Source organism: Muntiacus reevesi, chromosome 3, assembly GCF_963930625.1.
Source record: "Muntiacus reevesi chromosome 3, mMunRee1.1, whole genome shotgun sequence".
Classification (NCBI taxonomy): Eukaryota; Metazoa; Chordata; class Mammalia; order Artiodactyla; family Cervidae; genus Muntiacus; species Muntiacus reevesi.
The window spans coordinates 168,674,871-168,697,135 of record NC_089251.1 but is presented as its reverse complement, the minus strand read 5'-3'; the positions used below and the strand labels follow the sequence as shown (position 1 = coordinate 168,697,135).

The window sequence follows — 22,265 nt, the reverse complement described above, 5'->3', positions numbered from 1 at the left end:
TCTGTGGTTGCAGAGAAAGCGTCAGCATTTTGCCCACTGTGGTAATGGGGGCCGATGTTCCCAGGGTCACAGAAAAGGAGAAAAGGAAGTCAAATGGCCACCTTTGTTAAGTCATTGACTTGTAAATTTTCATACCTGAACTCAAACCTACTACTTCTTAGAACCAAGTTAGCTTTATAACAGCATTAGTTATAAAAATTAGTTATAAACTAATATGAAAATTTAATTATAAAAAATTAGTTATAAACTAAATTAGTCTTATAACAGACTGTAGCCCACCAAGCTCCTCTGTCCCTGGGATTTCCCAGGCAAGAATATTGGAGTGAGTTTTCCATTTCCTCCTCCAGGGGATCCCTCTGACCCAGGGATCAAACCCGTGTCTCCTGCATTGGTAGGTGGATTCTTTACCGCCAACCCACCTGGGAAGCCCAGTCAACAAGCCCCTTGAGGTCAATGTCATGAGGACTGACTATTTCCTGGAAGATGTATCCCTACACATAAAAGAGTACAGATGGGTACTGCATGGAAGAGGCCAGATTTACACACAGCAGTATAATCACACAAGAAATCAAAAAAAGAGAAAAGAGAAAAACGTCTGTCTCGAAGCTACTAGTGCCTGTTCAGCCTCCGGCTTCGAAAATTTGGCCTCTAACCTGTTAAGTAAATCAGTCACTTACTTATTAATGTAAGCAAGTAAATTTCCAAATAATGATGCCAGCATCCCCCAGATCACAGCGTATGTAATTTTATAATACAGAGCTCAAATTCAAACTCCCTATGAAAGCAAATCCTCATGTCAAAAGCTTAGATAAAGTTTCTAGGATCAGGGAGCAGCCGTGGGAACAGATGGCTTCATAAAAAACACCCGGAAGTCAAATCAAGGGGCCAGAAGGAGAGCCTGACTCCCTCAAGATGCAGCTGCTTCGTCTCTGCATTTTCTTCTCCCACTACCGCCACCCAACCCAACCCAACCCAGCTCACCCTTCTAATTGACCACAGGACTAACGCAATATGGCCCATAGGGGCATTAATCCTCATACCCTCGATATTAAATCACGCTCATGAACCCAGGAACTGGCAAGCCCTAGGGAGCATGAGGTAATGATGGCAGACCCAATTCCAACCAAAGGGAAATGATTAACTTATTATGTCTCATTTCTAATTCCATTTCCGAAAGGAAAGCCAGAAAGAAATGTTTTCCTACTCTGCTCCTTTTTTTTTTCCCTTCATCATCAAGACCTCTAAGCCTGTTTCTTTTGCTAATCAGTGCTCCTTCTCAGTGGCTATGGAAATCTTGTGAATAACTTCAAGAGGGTAGGCATTTAAGTAAGTTTTTCTCTAAGGTGAAGATAATACATTAACAAATGCAACTTCAAACTCTCAGTCCTAAACTATGGTTCAAATATTTTACATTGGAGAAATATATTTCCATTGGAGCAAGACGATGGACATTACAAAGGATTTGTTCTTTCTTCTTAAGCACCGGCTCATTCCTTCCCTCTCCTTTGGAGTGTGGGTGTTGGCCTTATACCCTGGACTACTGCCGGGGCTGCTTGTCACATTTGATCCTCTGAGCATCCTTCACTTGCCTTGCACTCCTGGCAATACAGCTCCCAGCCTGTCTGGTGGAGAGTTTTTCCTGAATTCATCATGAATGTCCTCCAGCTGTCTGGCCACTGTGCTTGAGCCCCCTCCAAATCCTGCGTTTCCACATCAGTGTGGTCCTTGCACAGCCAGAGAGAGGAAAAAGGAAGCTAATTAGGAGAGCTCTGTTCTGAGTAACTAAAAGGTTTGCCTTAAAAATACATCCAATTAGGGCTTATCTTCATTGCTGCCTCTATGAAGCAGCATCAGTGTCAGATAACAGCAGAAACACATTAGCCCTGGAGCTGGCTGCTTTCCCAAAATGCCCAGCTGGGAGAGTTGGACAGAGAAGAGCCGCTGCTGGGGAAAGGGGAAAAGACATACTGACATATCTGAAAATTAAGATAAATCAAAGATCCCTTTCACTAATCTCCACTGATGTGTCATCATTAGAATCAAGGCAGCTGCCCACATACATCTAGAACAATATATGAGCCTTTGATGATCCCTTCAATAATGTATCAAAATGGTAAAACTATTTGAGGAAAAAATTGGAGACTTTATGGCTGTGTCTATGTGGGGTTAGTGGTACAGAATCTGCCTGCCAAAGGAGACACAGGAGACATGGGTTCGATCCCTTGGCCGGGAAGATCCCCTAGAGGAGGAAATGGCAATCCACTCCAGTATTCTTGCCTGGAAAATCCCATGGACAGAGGAACCTGTCAGGCTACAGTCCATGAGGCCATGGAGAATTGGCCACAACTGAGCAACTGAGCACATAGAATACATAGGACATAGCTGATTAGTTTACAAATGCAGTATCTGACAGGCAGGTTTTGTTCTTTCTTTTTTCTTTTAACTCATGAGCCATCATGTTATAAGACAAAGCTAGCTGGATTCATATTAACATTTTAACAGCCTGTTTTAAATCTATACCATTGTAGATATTTATGTCCTGACTCTGTCTGTATTTTCTCCAAGAAATGTGTTATTCTATCTACGTCACATTTCAAGCACATTAGTCAACTTCGTATTCTGCAGATCAGAGATCCAATATCAAACCTTCCCAGGGTGTCTGTATTCTGACAACTGTATACTAAGACCATGTCCACGCAACACAAAGTCAAGTGGAGAGGTGAAAGTTATTAAGGTAATTCAATATACCTATTGAATATATATTCTGTGCCCAGAATAAACTTTGAGTCATATAGATAGGTAAGGGCAACTTGGTCAGTTCTGGCTGCATAGCAAGTCATTCCAAAATTTATTGGCTGAAAGAAGCCATTTACTTAGTTTACAATTCTATTGATCAGTGATATGGGCTGGGCTAAGATAGACAGTTCTCCCCAGTCAGTTGGGCTGTCAGCCAGCTGATCTAGTGGCCATAGTGAGAATGGCTGGCTCCTCATGGATCCGCATCTTCTGTCATTCATGTTAGCCCAGGCATGTTCCCATGGTGATCACAGGTTCTAGATTCAAAGGATGGGAAACAGACTCCACCTGTTGATGTTCAGAGCTGCAGTCACATTGCAAAGGGATGCGGATGTAGAGACAGAAGTCATTGTAGCCACATTTGATCACCATCTACAGTAGCTCATGCTGCCTGGGACAGGCAAGTCACAGCTTCCTGAGAGGACAAACCACATCTGCCTCACTCTTCCTTGTGCCTCCAGTATCTGAATACATGAAAGATCTTGGAAGGCTCTTGGTATTTTAGGAGATATGGAAGGGGCCAGAATCATCCTTTTCTTTTAACTGATTGACAAGCTAAAGGATCGTGTGACATCTTGACTTATTTCATACTTACCCTTCGATAAGAGAAAAATATTCACTGGAGGGATTCTTCACTTTTTTCTCTCCAGCCCTTAGTCCTCTAATCCAGTTACACCTTTCAAAAATTTTCTTACATTTATGCTTGTCTTCTAATTTTAAATAAATGCTAGTGATGAAGAAATCAAGAACCAGACTCAGTGCCCTAAAGAGGTCATGCCCTGGCTCATTGCGGGGGGGGGGGGGGGGGAGCTCATATTTTTTTGTGCATTCCAAGGTCCAACCTACTACTCCAGCATAATGTGTGATTTATGTTCAACTTGATGTCTTTATATTTACTAAATCTTTGTTAGGTAGACTTAGGTAAAGGTATTCATTTTCCATTTGCTGTCAGTGCAGTTTAATTTCTTTGTATATGTATCACCCTGTTATTGTCCTCATTGGATTCTACTTGACTTCAAAATACTTCCTCATTTGCTCAAATCTGTCCAGGTCCAGCTCAGACCTGAGACATCAGCCACTACTGACCTGCCTTCCTGTGTGGTTTCCACTCTAATCACATTCTCAAATGCATTTTTGTTTTGACAAGAGATTGATTTTTAATGCATAACACTATATTTTAAAAGAGAATTCTATTATATCTACTGGATTATTATTAATATTCAGAGTTTATATTAACTATAACTATAATATTAATAATAATGGTATCTTACTCATATGATAGCATGCAAATTAAAAAGTAGTTTTATCATATCAGCTTCTAATAATAACCCTAATGGGTAAACATGAAAAAAATAAATGTTCAAGGTGGTTAATAATTATACAATATCAAACCATCAGTAAGAGGTACAACTCAGACAGACATGTAGAATTCTAATATTTTCTAAACTTTTATTTTGTATTGGAGTATTATCAATGTTGTGAAAGTTTCAGGTGGACAGCAAAGGGACTCAGCCATACATATACATTTATCCATTATCCCCCAAACTCCCCTCCCATCCCGCCTGCTCCACAACCCTGAGCAGAGTTCCCTGTGTTATACAATAGGTCCTTGTTGGTTATCCATTTTAAATATAGCAATGTGTACATGTCTATCCCAAACTCCCTAACTATCGCTTCCTTTCATCCTTCCCCTCAGCAGCCATAAGTTCATTCTCTGAGAGTGTTTTCCTGTTCTGTAAATAAGTCTGTTTGTATCATTTCTTTTTAGATAGAATTCAAATACGAATCCAAAACTTTCCTCTGTTATCCCACAAAACACCATTGTGCACTCAGATATTAGGGTATGGCCTCAGGCAGAAGATTTCAAGTTTTACTATGAGCTCCAGAATAACTTTCGGAGAACTCGAAGAAAGCCTGGTTCACTGAGTCAGGGTAGGGTCCAAAAATCTGAATGTTGAATAAAACACTATACTGAAAACTCTGAATTAAAATATGACTTCATCCAAACACTATCACAGTTACTGGTGTGTCTAACTTGAGTAAACCGTTCAGTCAAGATGACTGACACAATGTTTTTCACCAAACGAACCTTGTGCTTAACAAAATAATATAGGTATCCTTTGACAAAGCCTTAACTTTCTAATATATCAATCAGTGAGTCTTAGAGGAGAAAGTAACACACCAATGGTAAAGCTAACATTATGTCACTTCCTGTTAACTCCTCATCGATATGGCGAGCCCATTCCTAAACCCTTGGGTTACTATTTTTAAAGCAGTTTCTTGACATCTTAATCAAAGTAGCAGGTCAAGAAACTACTTACTTTGCATTCATATTAACTATAAAACTGTATTATCCCTAGCTAAACTAAAAGCATAAGCCTAATTTGTCAGATCAACTACATCATTCTCAAAAGTCAGCTCTCAATTTTTTTTACAAGACATCTGTGGAGAGCCAATTTAAGATGGAAAAGTATTTCAATTCCATGACAAAAGCCCCCAAATGAGAATAGCTTGCAAAATTACCGCACTTGACTACATTAATGCATATTTTTTGAATGGGGTCAAAGTGGTTATACTTGCCATTCTTTGACTTAAAAGGAAAACAGTTCCAGTTATGAGTGTGTGTGTGAGAGAGAGAGAGAGAGCATACATGTGCATGATATAGTTGTGCCTCTATGCATATGTAGTACTAAAGTACATCTATGTTTAAAATGAATACCCCCTTTCATAAGTAGCAGAAGAAACAGCTATGTTTCTGTAAATTGACTACAGTCTGAGAAAAGAAAATATTGCTTACTTGGAAATGTATTTATTCCCACAAAATATTTGGCTATTAGTAATAACTGACCTGAAAAGAGATTTCTCCAAAGAAGATATACAGATGGCCAACAGGCACACGGAAAGATGCTCGACATCACTAATTATTCAGAAAACTGCAAAGTAAAACTACAATGAGGTATTATTTCACATAAATCAGAATGATCATCAAAGTCTGCAAGCAATAAATGCTGGGGAAGGCATGGACAAAAAGGAACCCTCCTCCTACACTGTTGGTGAGAATGTGAACTGGTACAGCCACTATGGAGAACAGTATGAGCTTCCTTTAAAAAACTAAGAGTAGAGTTGTCATATGATCCTGCAACCCCACTCCTGGGCACATATCCAGACAAAACTCTAATTCGAGATATACATGCACTCCAGTGTTTATTGCAGCACTATCTATAGTAACATAAAACATGGAAGTAATCTAAATGTACATTAAGAAATGAATGGATAAGGATGTGGTATATATATACAGTGGAATATCACTCAGTCACCAAAAAAAGAATTAAATTAACACCATTTGCAACAACATGAATGGACCTAGAGATGACCACACTAAGTGAGATAAGTCAGTAAGAGAAAGGCAAATAGCATATGTACCACTTACATAAAAATGATACAAATGAAAGTGAAAGTTGCTCAGTTGTGTCCAACTCTTTACGACCCCATGGACTATACAGTCCATGGAATTCTTCAGGCCAGAACACTGGGTGGGTAGCTTTTCCCTTCTGCAGGGGATCTTCCCAACCCAAGGATCGAACCCAGGTTTCCTGCATTGCAGGCAGATTCATTACCAGCTGAGCCACAAGGGAACGTATTCACAAAACTGGAACAGGTTCCCAGACAGAGAAAACAAATGTATCGTTATCAAAGCGGATAGCAGGAGGCAGGAGACAAATTAGGAGTTTGGGAGTAACACATATCCACTACTATAAATAAAATAGATAAATAACAAGATCTATTATACAGCACAGGGAACCATATTCAATATCCTGTAATAAGCTATAATGGAAAAGAATCTGGAAAAGAAATATGTGTGTGTGCCTATATAACTGAAACATTTTGCGATACACTTGAAACTAACACAAAATTGTAAATTAACTTCAGTTTAAAATGGCTAAAAATAGAAAAGAAGGGAACAGAATTACAATATTTGCATTTGGATAAATTTAGGCTTATCTAAAATAAGACTGTTAGAAATAATATTTATTAACCACTTTGTATCCAGTGTATCTTATTTAATCATATAAGGTGTGGGTTATTTCTACAGTTGAGGAAATCAATGTTTAAGGAATTAACATGCCCAAGGTCATAGGTAAAAAGTAGTGACTGAGGAATGAATCCAGTTGAATTTGATATTATAAACCTCTTAATTAATATACTCTACTCTCCTCCCAGTCTGTTTTCCCCTTCACTCAGTGGTGGCTTTGAGAACTAGATTATAGCATTTATATACTGACAGTTTGAATGCCATAAGAGCTTTATATAGGTTTGTTTAGATGTACTCATAGTGTATTTTTGTATCTGTGTGTAAAAGTAAGCAGTCAAATGATGTTTAATGACTAGCATAGAGAATTAGAAATTCAGTAATGGGGATCTCATTTGAAAAGACCCTGCTGCCGGGGAAGATTGAAGGCAGGAGGTTAAGGGAATGACAGAGAATGAGATGGTGGGATGGCATCACCGACTCAATGGACATGAGTTTGAGTAAACTCTGGGAGTTGGTGATGGACAGGGAGGCCTGGCATGCTGCAGTGCATGGGGTTGCAAAGAGTCGGACACGACTGAACAGCTGAACTGAACTGAATGGGAATCTCTAATTTTCTAAGCCTAGAGACACAAGGATTCCCTTACCACTGGCATTCTTAAAAGTCCAAACATCATATTTTGCATGCATAAAACAGGATGCTACAAAAATTCAAGTGTTAAGATTTGATACTTTGGGAATCAGAACAAATGGCTCTTTCATAAGCTTTTTAGTTTTTACAAGTTCCACTGAGTTCTTACAGAAAACTATTACAGTGAAATGCTAATATGTGGTCTATGAGAAAATAGGTTTTAGGCGAATATTCAGAAATGTTGCATATCTTATACATGTCATGGGGACTGATAGTGTGGATTAGCATTTTAAAGGCTCTGAAAAGCCCTATTGTGTGTTTATGTATAAGTGTGTGTGTTGCATTTAGTTCTGTATATGTACTCTCATCTTGTTTTTAAGCTAAACTTTTCAAACTTATCTGAATACAGTCTCAGTTGTTTTGGTTTTTTTTTAATTGAGCTTTCCTGGTAGCTCAGCTGGTAAAGAATCCTCCTGCAATGCAGGAGACCCCAGTTCAATTCCTGGGTCTGGAAGATCTGCTGGAGAAGGAATAGGCTACCCACTCCAGTATTCTGGCCTGGGGAATACGATGGACTGTATAGTCCATGGGGTACTTAAATTCTGGGACTTCCCTATAGCTCAAAGAGTAAAGAATCAGCCTGCAATGCAGGAGACCAGGGTTCAACCTCTGGGTCAGGAACGTCCTCTGGAGAAGGGAATGGCAATCCACTCCAGTATTCTTGCCTGGACAGAGAAGCCTGGTGGGCTGCAGTCTGTGGAGTCGCAGAGTCGGACACGACAGAGAGACCAACAAAGATATATTTCCATTATAATGCTGTGTTAGGTTCTGCTGTACAAAAAAATGAATTAATTATACATGCACCCAGACCCCTTCTCTCTTGGACCCCCCTCCCACCCACTCCCCATCCCACCCATCTATGTTGTCACAGATCACCAAGCTAAACGCCCTGTGCTATATAGAGCAGATTCCCACTCAGTTCAGTTCAGTTCAGTTCAGTCATTCAGTTGTGTCCTACTCTGCAACCCCATGGACTGCAGCACATCAGGCCTCCCTGTCCATCACCAACTCCTGGAGTTTACTCAAACTCATGTCCATCGAGTCAGTGATGCCATCCAACCATCTCATCCTATGTCATCCCTTTCTCCTCCTGCCTTCAATCTTCCCCAGCATCAGGGTCTCTTCCAATGAGTTAGTTCATCGAATCAGGTGTCCAAAGGATTGGAATTTCAGCTTCAACATCAGTCCTTCCAATGAATATTCAGGACTGATTTCCTTTACGATGGACTGGCTGGATCTCCTTGCAGTCCAAGGGATTCTCAAGAATCTTCTCCAACACCACGGTTCAAAAGCATCAATTCTTCAGCACTCAGCTTTCTTTATAGTCCAACTCTCACATCCATACATGACTACTGGAAAAACCATAGCTTTGACTATACAGACCTTTGTTGGCAAAGTAATATGTCTGCTTTCTAAAATGCTGTCTAGGTTGGTCATAACTCTTCTTTCAAGGAGCAAGCGTCTTTTAATTTCATGGCTGCAGTCACCACCTGCAGTGATTTTGGAGCCCAAAAAAGTAAAGTCTGTCACTGTTTCCATTGTTTCCCCATCTATTTGCTATGAAGTGATGGGACCAGATGCCATGATCTTAGTTTTCTGAATGTTGACCTTTTAAGCCAACTTTTTCACTCTCTGCTTTCACTTTCATCAAGAGGCTGTTTAGGTCTTTGCTTTCTGCCATAACAGTGGTGTCATCTGCATATCTGAGGATATTGATATTTCTCCCAGCAATTTTGATTCCAGCTTATGCTTCATCCATCCCAGCGTTTCTCATGATGTACTCTGCATATAAGTTAAATAAGCAGGATGACAATATACAGCCTTGACATACTCCTTTTCCTATTTGTTGTTCCATGTCCTGTTCTAACTGTTGCTTCCTGACCTGGTTACAGATTTCTCAAGAGGCAGGACAGGTGGTCTGGTATTCCCATCTCTTTCAGAATTTTCCACAGTTTGTTGTGATCCACACAGTCAAAGGCTTTGGCATAGTCGGTAAAGCAGAAGTAGGTGTTTTTCTGGAACTCTCTTGCTTTTTCAATGATCCAGCAGATGTTGACAATTTGATTTCTGGTTCTTCTGCCTTTTCTAAAACCAGTTTGAACATCTGGAAATTCACAGTTCACGTACTGTTGAAGCCCGACTTGGTGAATTTTAAGCATAACTTTGCTAGCGTGTAGCTATCTATTTTAATCACAGTAGTGTATATATCTCAGTCCTAAACTCCCAATTCGTCCCAACCTCCCCTTTCCTCCCTGTGTTCATATGTCTGTTTTCTGTGTCTGCATCTCTATTGCTGCCCAGCAAATAGGTTCATCTGTACCATGATTCTAGATTCCACATATATGTATTAATATATGATACTTGTTTTTCTCTTTAACAAATCACAGAATGGTTTCCCTAAGCACTTCAAAAAACCCACCATAGATCATTAGTTCCAGTTAGGCACAAATCTGTTTCAAATTCGTTTTACTATAATGAATGACAAGGTCTCATAATTCTAGGCATTAACCAGGATTCTAAAATTGATTATCGATCTCTTATTCTCTCTCTCATTCAAAACATACGGTCTAAATACAAACAAGATAATGAAACTTTATACCTCTGAAAATAGAACAGATTGTCTTTTGCTTGGGTCTTCACTTTTGTTTTGTTTCATTTTGAAGTTTGCTGCTTTCTGGTTACCATCCTAAAGTGGGAAGAAATCTACATTGCTTTGGGATATGTTTTCAGTACTTTAAACTACACCTTGCTAGTAAGAAGCCTTATAATTGACATATTCTTTTGTTTTGAATGAAACATCTTTGAGGAAAATGTGTTTCTTTTTTATTGGAGTATAATTGCTTTACAATGTTGTATTAGTTCCTGCTGACCAATGAACAGAATCAGCTAAGCCTATGCATTTATCGCCTCCTTGGACCTCCTTCCCACCCCCATCCCACCCCACCCATGTAGGCCTTCACAGAGAATCAGCAGAGCTCTCTGCACTATGCAGCAAGGTCCCACTAGAAAACAGGTTTCTTTTAAGAGTGATCTATATTTAACTGTGAAAACCATACCAAAGTTTAAATAATTACAATCTTTCTTGTGAAACAATACAAGATCAGAAACCAAAAAACCTGGTTCTCGCGCTAGCTGTGTGGCTCTGGCATCTCGTGCTACTGGCTGCCTAGGGGACCTCCTCTCAAACAGGACTTTCCTACCTTTTTTTGCTAGCCAATGAATCAACTCATTTCTGGTCTTGATTAACTGCCCCCATTCAGGCTCTTGAGACTAGCTACTCCTAGTGATCAACAAAAGAGGTAATCACCAAAGCTTCCTTTTGCAAAAGAATTTATTATATTGAACAAAAATTCATATTAAAAGCAGAAAGAAGCAAATGGCATATTTGAGTCCGGATTAATGGCTCAGTGGTAAAGAATCAGCCTGCCAATGCAAGAGATACAGGTTTGATCCTGGGTCAGGAAGATCCCCTGGAGAAGGAAATGGCAACGCATTCCACTACACTTGCCTGGGAAAGCCCATGGACAGAAGAACCTGTCGGGTTACAGTCCAAGGGGTTGCAAAAAGTCGGACTTGACTTAGCAGTTAAACAGCAACCTTTGATATATCAGATTATTCCACCTCTCCTTGAACTCCCCCTTACTAAAGCATGACCCCTTGTTACACTCTACATTCCAAAGTGTCTGATTCTAGCAATGAAACTTGGAAGAGGGGGTGAGTTCTCTACTACTTACATAAATGGAAACCTTTGCCAGTGAGTCATTCACTTGCAAAGTTTTCTTGTGGGTGGGTGGCTCTGTTTTTATGGATTCTGTAATGAATGGGATTTTGAAATCTATGACTGACTGAAACATTGATCAGCTTCAGAAATACCCCAAGTCTGGTACTGGCTTCAACTGCAACTTTGGGTGACATCAAGGCTGGGAAAGAGAAAATAAAAGTGGAAGAGAGCGCTACCAAGAGTAAAAATAAAAATATTAAACAGGCTTCCCTCCAGCAATATTCTTGGGCCTGTCACTTCACCTCTCAAGACCTCTATTTCCTCCCAGAGATTAATAAAATGGGAAAAGGCAGTCTCTTAAATTCCTTCCAGGGATAGGAAGCACGTACCAATCTTTGTATCACTAGAGATTAAAAGTGCCTCAAATAAGCTTCAGTTTGAACCTAAAAGCTTTTGGAAACTTTATTTTTCAAAGTAGGCTAAAAAATAGCTCAAGGGGATTTGCTGGTTGACTTTCTGGAAAAAGTAACAGTTTAAGGAGTTCTTTTAAAAAATGGAAAGCTGATGGTAGGTTAAAATATTGTATCTATGTCAAATGTTAAATTTACTGAATTTATAACAGCACTGTGATTACAGTCAGGAAAGAAGCCTGGTCTTTGAAAATGTCAGGGAGTTGCAAGTTTTCAAGAGAGATATCTTAGCAACTAAGCAGGTCAGCTAGTTATGACTCTATGGCTGCATCTATCTGTGTGTGTTTGTACATGTACAAGATTATCACATTTAAGAGCTGCCTTTAATAACATTAGGCATCATAAAGTAACTCAAGACCAGCCAAACCCACACGAGTTCCTCTGATCTCACAGCACATAGACTAGGGTGATAAACCCTGCAGGAGGTCAATTTAGCTATCAGAGCTGCTCCCTGTCCAGTGGACCATGTGATTGCTTTGCCAGGCTGCAGCCTGGAATTTAGAGACAAAGAGAGAATTAATCATTTTCCCCTCCCAGTAGCTCCAAAGCCTGAGCTATTCCTTCCCCAGCTGAAGTGGATAATGATGGTCCCAGGAAGGTGCCAAGGGACACTCCTCACGGAGGCTGCCTCCTCTTACAGAAATCTGTTCAGAAAAGCCCCAGAGTGTCACCTGCTGCTTAGGTATTCTGCCAGATTTGACAGGTTATCTGATTAACTTGCAGACAACAAAATGCATGCATAGATAAGGCACATATCATCTCCAATAGCTGGGCAGCGCAATTAAGTGCTGGGCTACATTTATGATAATAGAGAGTCATAGTGCAAGGAATATTTTCTTTACTGCCTCCAGAATCCACTTTTGAGTCATAGTCCATTCAAGATTTTGACAGCCTAGGTGCTTCATTCACTGTCTAAGAACATAACTTTCCTCACTCCTTTGTAGACCCTCATGGGTCTACAAGTTGCTCTGTCTGTTGATCAAAATGCTCCTGGTCTTGCTTCCTTTCCCTCTCATTAAGGGTCTTTAGGTTGGTGCCCAATATAGGGACTTACTGTCCTCTAGATGTTTCTACCTGTGACTTAAGACTGCGTGTAGCTGTACTTTCCTCCCTAGGGGGGCTCAGAGTGCTCTCCTAGTCCCCTGCTCCACAGGAGGCCGAATGGTAGCCATGGCACCACTTGGGCATCTGGTTAGAGTTCACCCCTCACCGCTCAGCCACCATCCATCCACTCAGCTCCTGTTTATCAACAGAAGGGCAGGGTGGCTCTGGCGGTTCAGTGGTAAAGAATCTGCCTGCCCATACAGGACACTCAAGTCCAATTCCTGCAATCAGGAAACCCCCCTGGAGAAAGGAATAGCAACCCACTCCAGTATTCTTGCCTGGGAAATCCCATGGACAGAAGAGCCTGGGGTCTACAGTCCACAGGGTCACAAAAGAGTCAGACACATCGCAGTGACTAAACAGGAAAAATAACAGAGGACGGGGTGGAGCGTTGACACCCTCTGTCTGCACCACGTGGGCCAGAACATTTGCCACCAGCTCCCGAGGAGTTTCTTCACATCCTCAGGTCTCTTCCATGAGCCGTTGTCTTTTCTCCTTCAAAAACTCAGCATCCATCTTGACAAACTGCTTCTTGTACCAGTTGGGGAAGAACCTCAGCCTCTTAGAAGAGGGCAAGAAGTAACAAGACCCCAAAGGAGAAGATGACAGAGCAAGTAAGCAGCTTGTCTCGCCACAGGTCCATAGGTGCCAAAAGTAGATAAAAATACCTAGGTGGTCACAGCACAGTGAACAGTAGAAACTTTAGCTATTGCGAAGGGTGATGCGATGGGATCAGATGGTGGCTGCACACACAGTGGATTGGGTCCCAGTTGAGGAACCAGAGCTAACGTCCCAGTCCCTTTGGTAATTAGCAATAAAACAGCCTCTTAGGAGCAAGCAGTCACACAGTGATAAACGCCTTGGTCACCTCGACCTACTTAATCACCTATGCTACCACTGCAGAAATGGTTCTGGGTCTGAGATCAGTTAAGTCCTACCATCAGCAAGCATGAACAGGAGCGTCCAGGGGTCATGGCAGACTCCGCTTCTCCCACAGCGATCCCAGAGTGAACTCTCTTTTCCTTACTCCTAGGAGATGCATCATGAAATATTTAGGGATCAAATTTTAGCATCAAATGGTGTGTCCATCTGTGTATGTGTCTGTCTGTATGTCTGTTTGTCTGTTGAAGGAGGCAAAAAAAAGAAGAGGAAGCAAGTGGTAAAGCAAATGGGGTACAATGGTAACAGTAGGTGAATCTGGGTAAAAGGGGCACAAATGTTCTTTGTATTAATACCAGTCTAATTCTTGTACTTTTCCTGAAGTGTGGAAGTTACCAAAATAAAGTTTAAGGGAAAAAAATCTCATCTCTTTCCACTTACTATACAAACAACTCCTTTTTTTCTCAATGAAAGCAACCAGTATGACAGCAACAACTATTTGTTCATCGTAAAACTCGCTTCATGCCTGTGATCCTCCTCCCTTACTAGAAAATATCAAGCCACATTTTTGTGTGTGAATAAATGTCCGGTTTAGCGTTCAGCAGATATGCTAGGTTTATGGTGGGGGTAGTGGGGGGGAGGAATATCTCTGAACTGCAAATCAGTGGCTTCAGGGGGAAAAAAAATCCACTGATTTAGTGAGTTCGGTGAACAATAATAGTTCTTCATCTAGAAAGAAAGAATGTAAAAGGTACTACAAAGAGAGGTGTGGCTTTTCTTTTGAAATTTTGATCAAATCATGAATAATTTGAAGATAAGGAGGGAAGAGGCTCAAGGACAGAGGGAAACAGAATTTGGGTTAAACTATTTTTTTTTCATGAAGCCATCATATCATGTCTCCTTTATGACTAGTGTATAATTCTTATTCATCAGTGTATTAAAGACCCAAAAGATTAAATAATGCCTTGATATTTAGGAAAAACTCTGAGAGTTGCAGATGGAAGTATACATGAAGATTTTCAATGTATTTTCTGACACAGAAGATGTCCAATAACTGTATACTGCAACTCAACCTGAAATATTCACTGTCTTTGCACTTTCTCTTCTTTCAGCTAGAAAATCTGGAAGCAGAAACCACTCCGTTACCCTAACTGGGTCTCATACCATTCAGACCCTCACTTGAGCTTAGATGCCACCATCTATGTGGAAGCAGGTCACTGCGAGAACACGTGGAAAGCTCTGGTTTCCTGGGAAGGTGCCTGTTCCTACCCTAAGTCATCAAAACTCTTTCCTCCCTGGCCCCTCCGCTCTGCACATGAGAGGGACATCCAAGCTAAATCAGGCATTAGGGAGGAAAGAACTGAACCACCCTGAGTTTCTGTGTACGTAATCGCGAGGAAGATGCCCCACAGGACCGAACCCTGCTGTGGTATGTGCATTAACGTCATCATGGAAGATGGCCCCACTGTACGTAATATTCTGTTTTCAAGCAAATATTTACAGCCTCATCAAAGGAAAACCATCACTTGTTAAATTCATCATAGTAATGTAATTTAAATGCTACCTCTGATCAAAGCACCTTATGTGAACATCCAAGACTTTTCGTGTCTGTAAGAGAATTAATTGTCCCATTTTTATCCTCTGGTGTTAACCTCAAAATTATCTTCAGAGTTAAAATATAGTTTCCACCTTCATTTCATCACTTTATCCTCACAGGAAGTCAAGCCCTAAAATGGACTCTTTATTTCTCATAATTTCTTCTTACTAAATGCTCTCGTTACATCATACTTCCTCTCTTTTTTTTAAACTCTTCTCAGAATGCTTACACCTTTTGAATCAACACGATAAAATGACAGCAGTTTTTTGTTGGTTTTCAGAACAATTTAAAGTCTTTAAGAAAATATGGGTCCAGTAAGCTTAATCTCAAACTTGAAAGACTCAAAGGACCGTGGAGAAAAATGGGTGATCTACTTTTCACTTCTGTGTAGTTCCTTGGACATGATATATTAACAATGACCCAAGAATATTTTCCTGAAGATTATGTTTCTATAATGTCATCACCAATATGCTGGTCTTTTTGATCTTTGCTAAATGTCAAGATTTCTTTTGTAAAATGTCAGTCTTCTAAGTAGTTTCTCTAAGACAATTCTTCTCTTTAACAGGTTTTCTTTGGCAAGAAATACAGTTAGAGGTTTGGCAGCCCACCCATTTTATTTGATCTATACAGACAATCGAGTTAGATGGTCTATGCCAAAAAGCTCTCCACTTTGAACTGTTGTCTGCATTGATTAAATGAATCAAATACATCATAATTCTCTGTGAAGACACAGCAGAAAACGGGGTGCCAACTTCCCTTGTAAGAATATTCCTGAATCCACGGTCTGCCAATAGTCTCAACCTTACAACTTGTCTTCATTCTTCACTCTAACAAGGCACAAATACACATCAGCTATCCAAGGGCAATGTTTAAGAAAGACAGCTGTCACAGATCGGACTAAATGAATTTACTGTTTCAGATCCTATTGACTCTAGTTATGTGGCCATATGTGGATATGGCTCATGAATCTTTTGGATGAGAAAAAAAAAAAAAAGATACAAGATGAGTGTTTTAGTGTTTCCTTCTAAGAAATCTTCTATTTGCCTCTAATCATCTCCATGTCTCAAATATAATGTCCCAGTATGGATATGTATTATTTTTTTATTTTTTAGATTTTCAGGTCAAAATAACTAAAATTAGGGCCTTAAAAAGTTTTAGAGTGGTGAATAAATGCATTTGTTGTTTGTACATTATACACATATACACACTACTAGAGCTTCCACAAGTAAAAGTGATAATTCAAATGAAACACCCCCAATAAGGGAGAATGAAATATTGGTGTATTGGGGAGGAAAGTTCTTGTTATTAATGGGCCATAATAACAGGGGTTTTCTCAAGGGATGTCATGACACTACTTTCTGCTCATGACTGTTTCTCAGTATTCATTATTCCTGTCTAATGACCAGCTCTTAGTTAAGACATTCTAAAGTAAACAGTACATTAGTGGCTTCTTATATGTTTTATTCAAAACCATTTTTTTTATTTTAAAGGAAACATTTCTTCTGTTCCTTTTTAAAAACATTTTTATTGGCATTACAGTTGGTTTACAATGTTAGTTTCAGGGGTACGGCAAAGTGAATCAGTTGCACACGTGCATGTATCTGCTCTTTTTTATCATAAATTTGCTAGAACTACCTTTGCAAAGAGAGAAATAACAGCCCAGACCCAGCTGGATGAGCTAAAGCTTCTTATAAAATTTGAAGATAGAGAAAATGTAATGTTCTGCTTTGTTCCTTCTTTTATTCTTGTATTTCACTCTGTCCTTATGGACGAAATGTCTTCCTAGGTTGGCATTCTAGTAATGCAGACTCTAAATGTGAAGCGGAAGTTTGGCTTCTTTGTCTGACTTCTTGCTGTGGAATTTCTCACCAGTAGTTACCTGTCTTTCCTCTTTGGTCTCTGCCTTCACTGTTATGTTGCTCCTGCCTTCTCTCCCTATCACTAGAGAGGAAGAAAGAGGCAGATGAGACTCGGCTGGAGCAAAAGTGAGTTATCAGGACTTTACTGCCAATCTCCCTGCTGGATGGATGGGGTCCTCGGAAGGGGATCTGATCACAATCTGTTTTAAACTTTTGTTGTGATATTCTAGATCCACCCTAACAACCTAATGATGTTAAACTTTTACTGGGTCTAGCGGAGAGGCTAAAAGTCTGGGATTCTATTTCATCTACAGCCATGTCTGAAAACACACTGTGACTTTTTTGGCTTTGTGGCTTTGAGTAAGAGACTTCAGCTTTTTTACTTTAGCCTTCTCTTAAAAAGTAGGGCATATAATAGTACCCTTATTGAGTTGTGTTCAGGATCAAGTCAGATAATGTTTATAAAAAACTTGACCTACTGCATAGCAAATGCTTCCTATGTGTAGTGAATATTATACATGAACACTATCAATGAAAAAAAAAAAAAAAGAGCTAGAGTAACTTGGTGAATTTGTTGGAAATCACCTCTAATCACCCTTGGCACAGAACCCTGAGAGGGACCTCTTTTGAGAAGGCAAGAAGTATCTCAAGCAGAATTTACTGTAATGGAATGACATCTCAACTGTGCCATCAGAAGAATGGGACTCTTAACCTGGCCACTTGAAATACTTCTCAACATTGAAATAGACAGTTGGCAGTTTTAAAATAAATTCATCTAAAAAAAATCTTTGAGTTGGTGACAGGATATTCATTTTCTTAAATAATGAGACGGGTCTTGCTAAAACTGATATCATTCACTTGCAAATTTCATTATTGAAAAAAGCACACTTAGCTTATTTAATATTAACCCCCCCCAAAAAAAATGATGCTAACAGAGTTCAATTTCCAGCATTATCACAGCCAACACTTTATGTCTCAGGATCCAGGCAAAGGTTGAACTTCAGAAGCACAGATTCAAAATCTATTAGGGAAATATAACTAAGATACAAAGAAAGTACCTCTGAAAAGAATCTCTCTGATCATAGTTATCACAAAGATCCCCCAAAGTATCCAAAGTCCTTAACTCAAGTGTATTTATATGTTCAAAAGTTAAAAGAAAATCTTCTTGATAAACGTTGGACTATTTTGTTCAAGATGCATGGAAGTGAAAAGATATGTGCTGCATCTCTCATGTAATGGAGATAATCCATTTATACAGACGTATGCTCTGTCTACTGGTAATTACCAAGATGAGATGGCTCACAAGTGACCCTTCCAGCTTCAGACATGAATACTGCAGAAGCTGATGCTATCCCTTGGGGTTTTCCAAACTTTAGAGCATTCTAACCAGAGCAAAATGAGAATAGGGCGTGCCATTCTCAGCATCTTGGCCTCTTTACATGTCACACATGCCCCTGTTCCGTGCAATTCCAGAGGTTAGACATTAGTAAAAACACTATCCTTTTCATAGAATATACACCAACAGGAAAGGGGTGTCTTGGAGAACCCTTATTGCCCTTATAGAAGCAACAAAATTATTGTCTAGGTTCTCAACATAATTCTTTTCTCATGAACCATATTGCTTGGGTTAGGGAGAGGGTGAGAACAAACATGAACCTTCATCAATGCATAACGACTGTTTTTGTCCCCTGGTGTGAGATGCTTTAGGATTCATAATCATGGAACTCAGCATCCAGATTATATTTAAGACCATTGTCATTAGGACCTTGGGCCTAAAGTGACAAGTTAATTAAAAAGCTTAACTTTGGGACATTCAACCAGGAGCCAATAGAATTTAATTAAAAATAATTTCAACCTGCAGTCATTATTTTCCACTGAGACCAAAATACTAAAAATTTTAGGGAGTATATACATTACTCACTGTTCAAAATTAAGCAAAACCAAATGCCCAAAGTTTAGTGTGCTACAGGGTATGGCAAATATCCAAGCTCTTATTATTTAACACTATGGTGATTCTGAAAGAAGTCAAGTTCAGCTTAGTTCAACCAATACTATTGTGTCATGGGTCCTTGGGTTATAAACATAAGGACCATCAACACTAAAATATTAAGATTACAAAAAGTGGCTTGCAGGTGATTGAAAATGAATCCTGTAACAACAAGAATCCTGTTACTTTTCAAGTAACCTTGAACAGCTGCATATGCATTTTAAAGGAATTTTGAGTTCAGAAATCATTGAATTAAATCTATCAGTCTTCGACAGCATCTCTTGACTGACATGAAAATGATTCTAGACCCTGGGCACATATTCAGAGAAAAGAAAAAATTTTGTGGATTTCCCCCATCACACATTTAATAGAAATTTGATAAGGTACTTTTCAACTCACTTTGCATTATCTATCAGCTTGTAGCAAAAGAGAATTCCACTGAAGTCAGCACTTGAAATTTCACTTAAACTCTACAAAGTTAGAGAGAAACTGGAAGAGTTACTGTTTCCTCTGAACTTTGAGAGAAATTCAGGCTTGCATTTCATAGAAAAGTCATCTGGATGCTAATGCTTAGAGTTCTAAGATCCGCCATGTTCCAGAGCCCAAGCCTAGAAAAAATAATTCTACAGTCGTATGTAGTACAAGGCATTATCTCCTTTCTTCTCTCCCAAATTCCAGAAACTTAGCAAGTCTCTTTCCATTCACATCCAAGAGCTTCTCAGATACGTAAAGACAAAATAAAACTCTATAGCTGTAGATTAAGACATTCCTAAAATGTGCTATTGTGTGTGAGACAGTGGGAAGGCTTTATTACTTATTTGGAATAAGTGAGTTAAGAATCAAGAAGAATCAATATGGGGTAAGGCAGGAAGGAGAGAGTTTATTCATTTTTACCATAATCACTAAAATGAATTAGCATAACACTTCACTGCCCCTCAAAGAAAGTAGTTGGCATTGTTATCCTTTTTTTTAAATTAATTTTTATTGGAGTATAGTTGCTTTAAAATGCTTTAGTTTCTAGAGTACAGCAAAATGAATCGGCTATATGTATACACACACCCCCTCTTTTTCAGATAAACAAGATGTGATACATATATACAATGGGATGTTACTCAGCCATAAAAAGGAATGCAATGAATGTCAGTCCGTTCTAATGAGGTAGATGAACCTAGAGCTTATTATACAGAGTGAAGTAAGTCAGAAAGAGAAAAGCAAAGATCATACATTAACGCGTATATGTGGAATCTAGAAAATTGACACATGTCTTTCTTTTGGCCATGCTGCACAGCCTGCAGGATCTTAGTTCCCCAACCAGAGATCAAACCCAAGACCTTGGGAGTCAAAGCACTGAGTTCTAACCACTGGACCACCGGGGAATTTCCACAGTAGTACCCTTATGCAAAGAGATTATCTCTAAAAAGTACTCAGATATTTTATAGAGCTGGTAGCAATCTATTCAAAGGGTCTATGGGATCCATCAGACTAGAAGCAAGACCTATTACGACCACATTTGAGTGCAAGTAGTGTTTCAGGAAAAACTCTGCACTTGTGGCAATAGCACAAACAGCCCTATGTTAGTGTAAAAACTGCCCAATATGCATCAAAGCAGCCTCCAATTTTTCAATGGAAGTGTGAATATGTTTATGTTTTTCAGATGGTGTGTCCTCTTCAGTTTTTGTTTTGCAATAATGGTTCTTAACACTTTGGTTATAAGTATATAAGTACATCTCATAAAAGGGGATGGTTTTCTCAGTAACTAAATTTGGCTCTCGCCTGTACATCTTCATGATCACACTTTTTAATGATTTGCTATCATTCAAAGCTATGTCATGAATCAAATATGCTTTGCTCTTCACCCTACAGTCATGTGCAGGAAATCTAACACGTGTCTTTTGCTCTGATGCCTTGACCATGTGCATATTATTGTCTAAGCTTTCTGATAACTAAAGACTTCCAAAAGATAAGAGTTCCCATTTAAAATGTGAGTTTGAAACAAAAGGGTCAGTTAGGTGTTTCAGAATGCCTATTCCTCATTTGTTGACCCTTGCAGATGTTTTTATTTGCTGGCTGGTTGGCTAGATGATGTGTGCGTTTTTGTTGCTGCTGTTGAAGATTTTTCGGGTCTCTTTGGAATGTTTGTCACCACGCAAATTCATGTGCCTCTATTCTTCCTATTGAATGGTTTCTCTTTGTAATGACCAGTGGAGGAGTTTAGCATCACTGGAATAAAGTGTAAAACCAAGGCACACTTTTGCGGATAGTTCCACATCCTGGTGGGGCCACCTACATTCATTCTTTAGCCAGACAACAGCCCCCTCTCCTACATCACTTTGATTTTAGAACTGATCAGAATTCAATCTCCTATATCCTGTCTAGCACAGGAAACCCATCAGATGATTCTCCAGCTGCATCTCTGCAAGTGGGAAGCCTGATTTCTGCTCCAGCCTCCACAGGGGTCCATTCAGAAAAACTAACAAAGTCTTTCTGCTACTCTCTCTGGCTGAGACAATTTGTTCCCATCTGCTCCCAGGCTCACCTGGCCCTCTGACTCAGTGGGAAGCTGCTACTGATCACTGCTGCATTAATTCAAAACTCATTTGCTTTATGGAAATTCATGGCCCTTATTTCTCAAGGGAATGGAGAAAACCAATAGACCTCCTACCAGCTGGGTACTTTCCATGCGAGGGACTGCATCTATATAAATTAGGTTCAAATGACTGTATTTTCAAGATTTATAAACTCAATATTGCAAATAGGAGAACCTGGCATGTGGATCCACTTGCTTGTCTGCAAACCAATCATATAACTTCTGAATGGACCAGGGCAAAATAACAACAGTGAAATAACGGGTTGATGTGAAAAACTGACCAATGATTTTGTTTATTTTAATAAACTCAATCCATTTACTACCGGGGGTGGAAGGTGTTCACCCTGATTACATGACTCCTTTTTCACTTTTATTATGAAATCCTTCTTTGTCCAGGAGCACACTAAATCTGATCATAATCAATTACATACCAATCAGTAGGAAACTGGGAGACCAATTTGGTTACTTTTCTTATTGATCCTAAAGATCTTGAAGCGATCTTGCTAATTGCTTTCTAACTGGCTGGTTTCTCATTTAGAAACAA

At 39.5% G+C, this 22,265-nt stretch overlaps 1 protein-coding gene across 1 annotated transcript in view; it reads left to right on the top strand.

Moving 5' to 3' along the window:
• The window catches only part of OPRM1 (opioid receptor mu 1), a 38,643-nt gene extending 35,973 nt beyond the window's left edge, over positions 1–2,670 (top strand). Inside the window, exon 4 of the mRNA XM_065931084.1 lies at positions 2,626–2,670. Within this exon, the coding sequence (XP_065787156.1) occupies positions 2,626–2,670 (45 nt within the window). The remainder of the gene's footprint in view (positions 1–2,625) is intronic.
• The last annotated feature ends 19,595 nt before the right edge of the window (positions 2,671–22,265 follow it).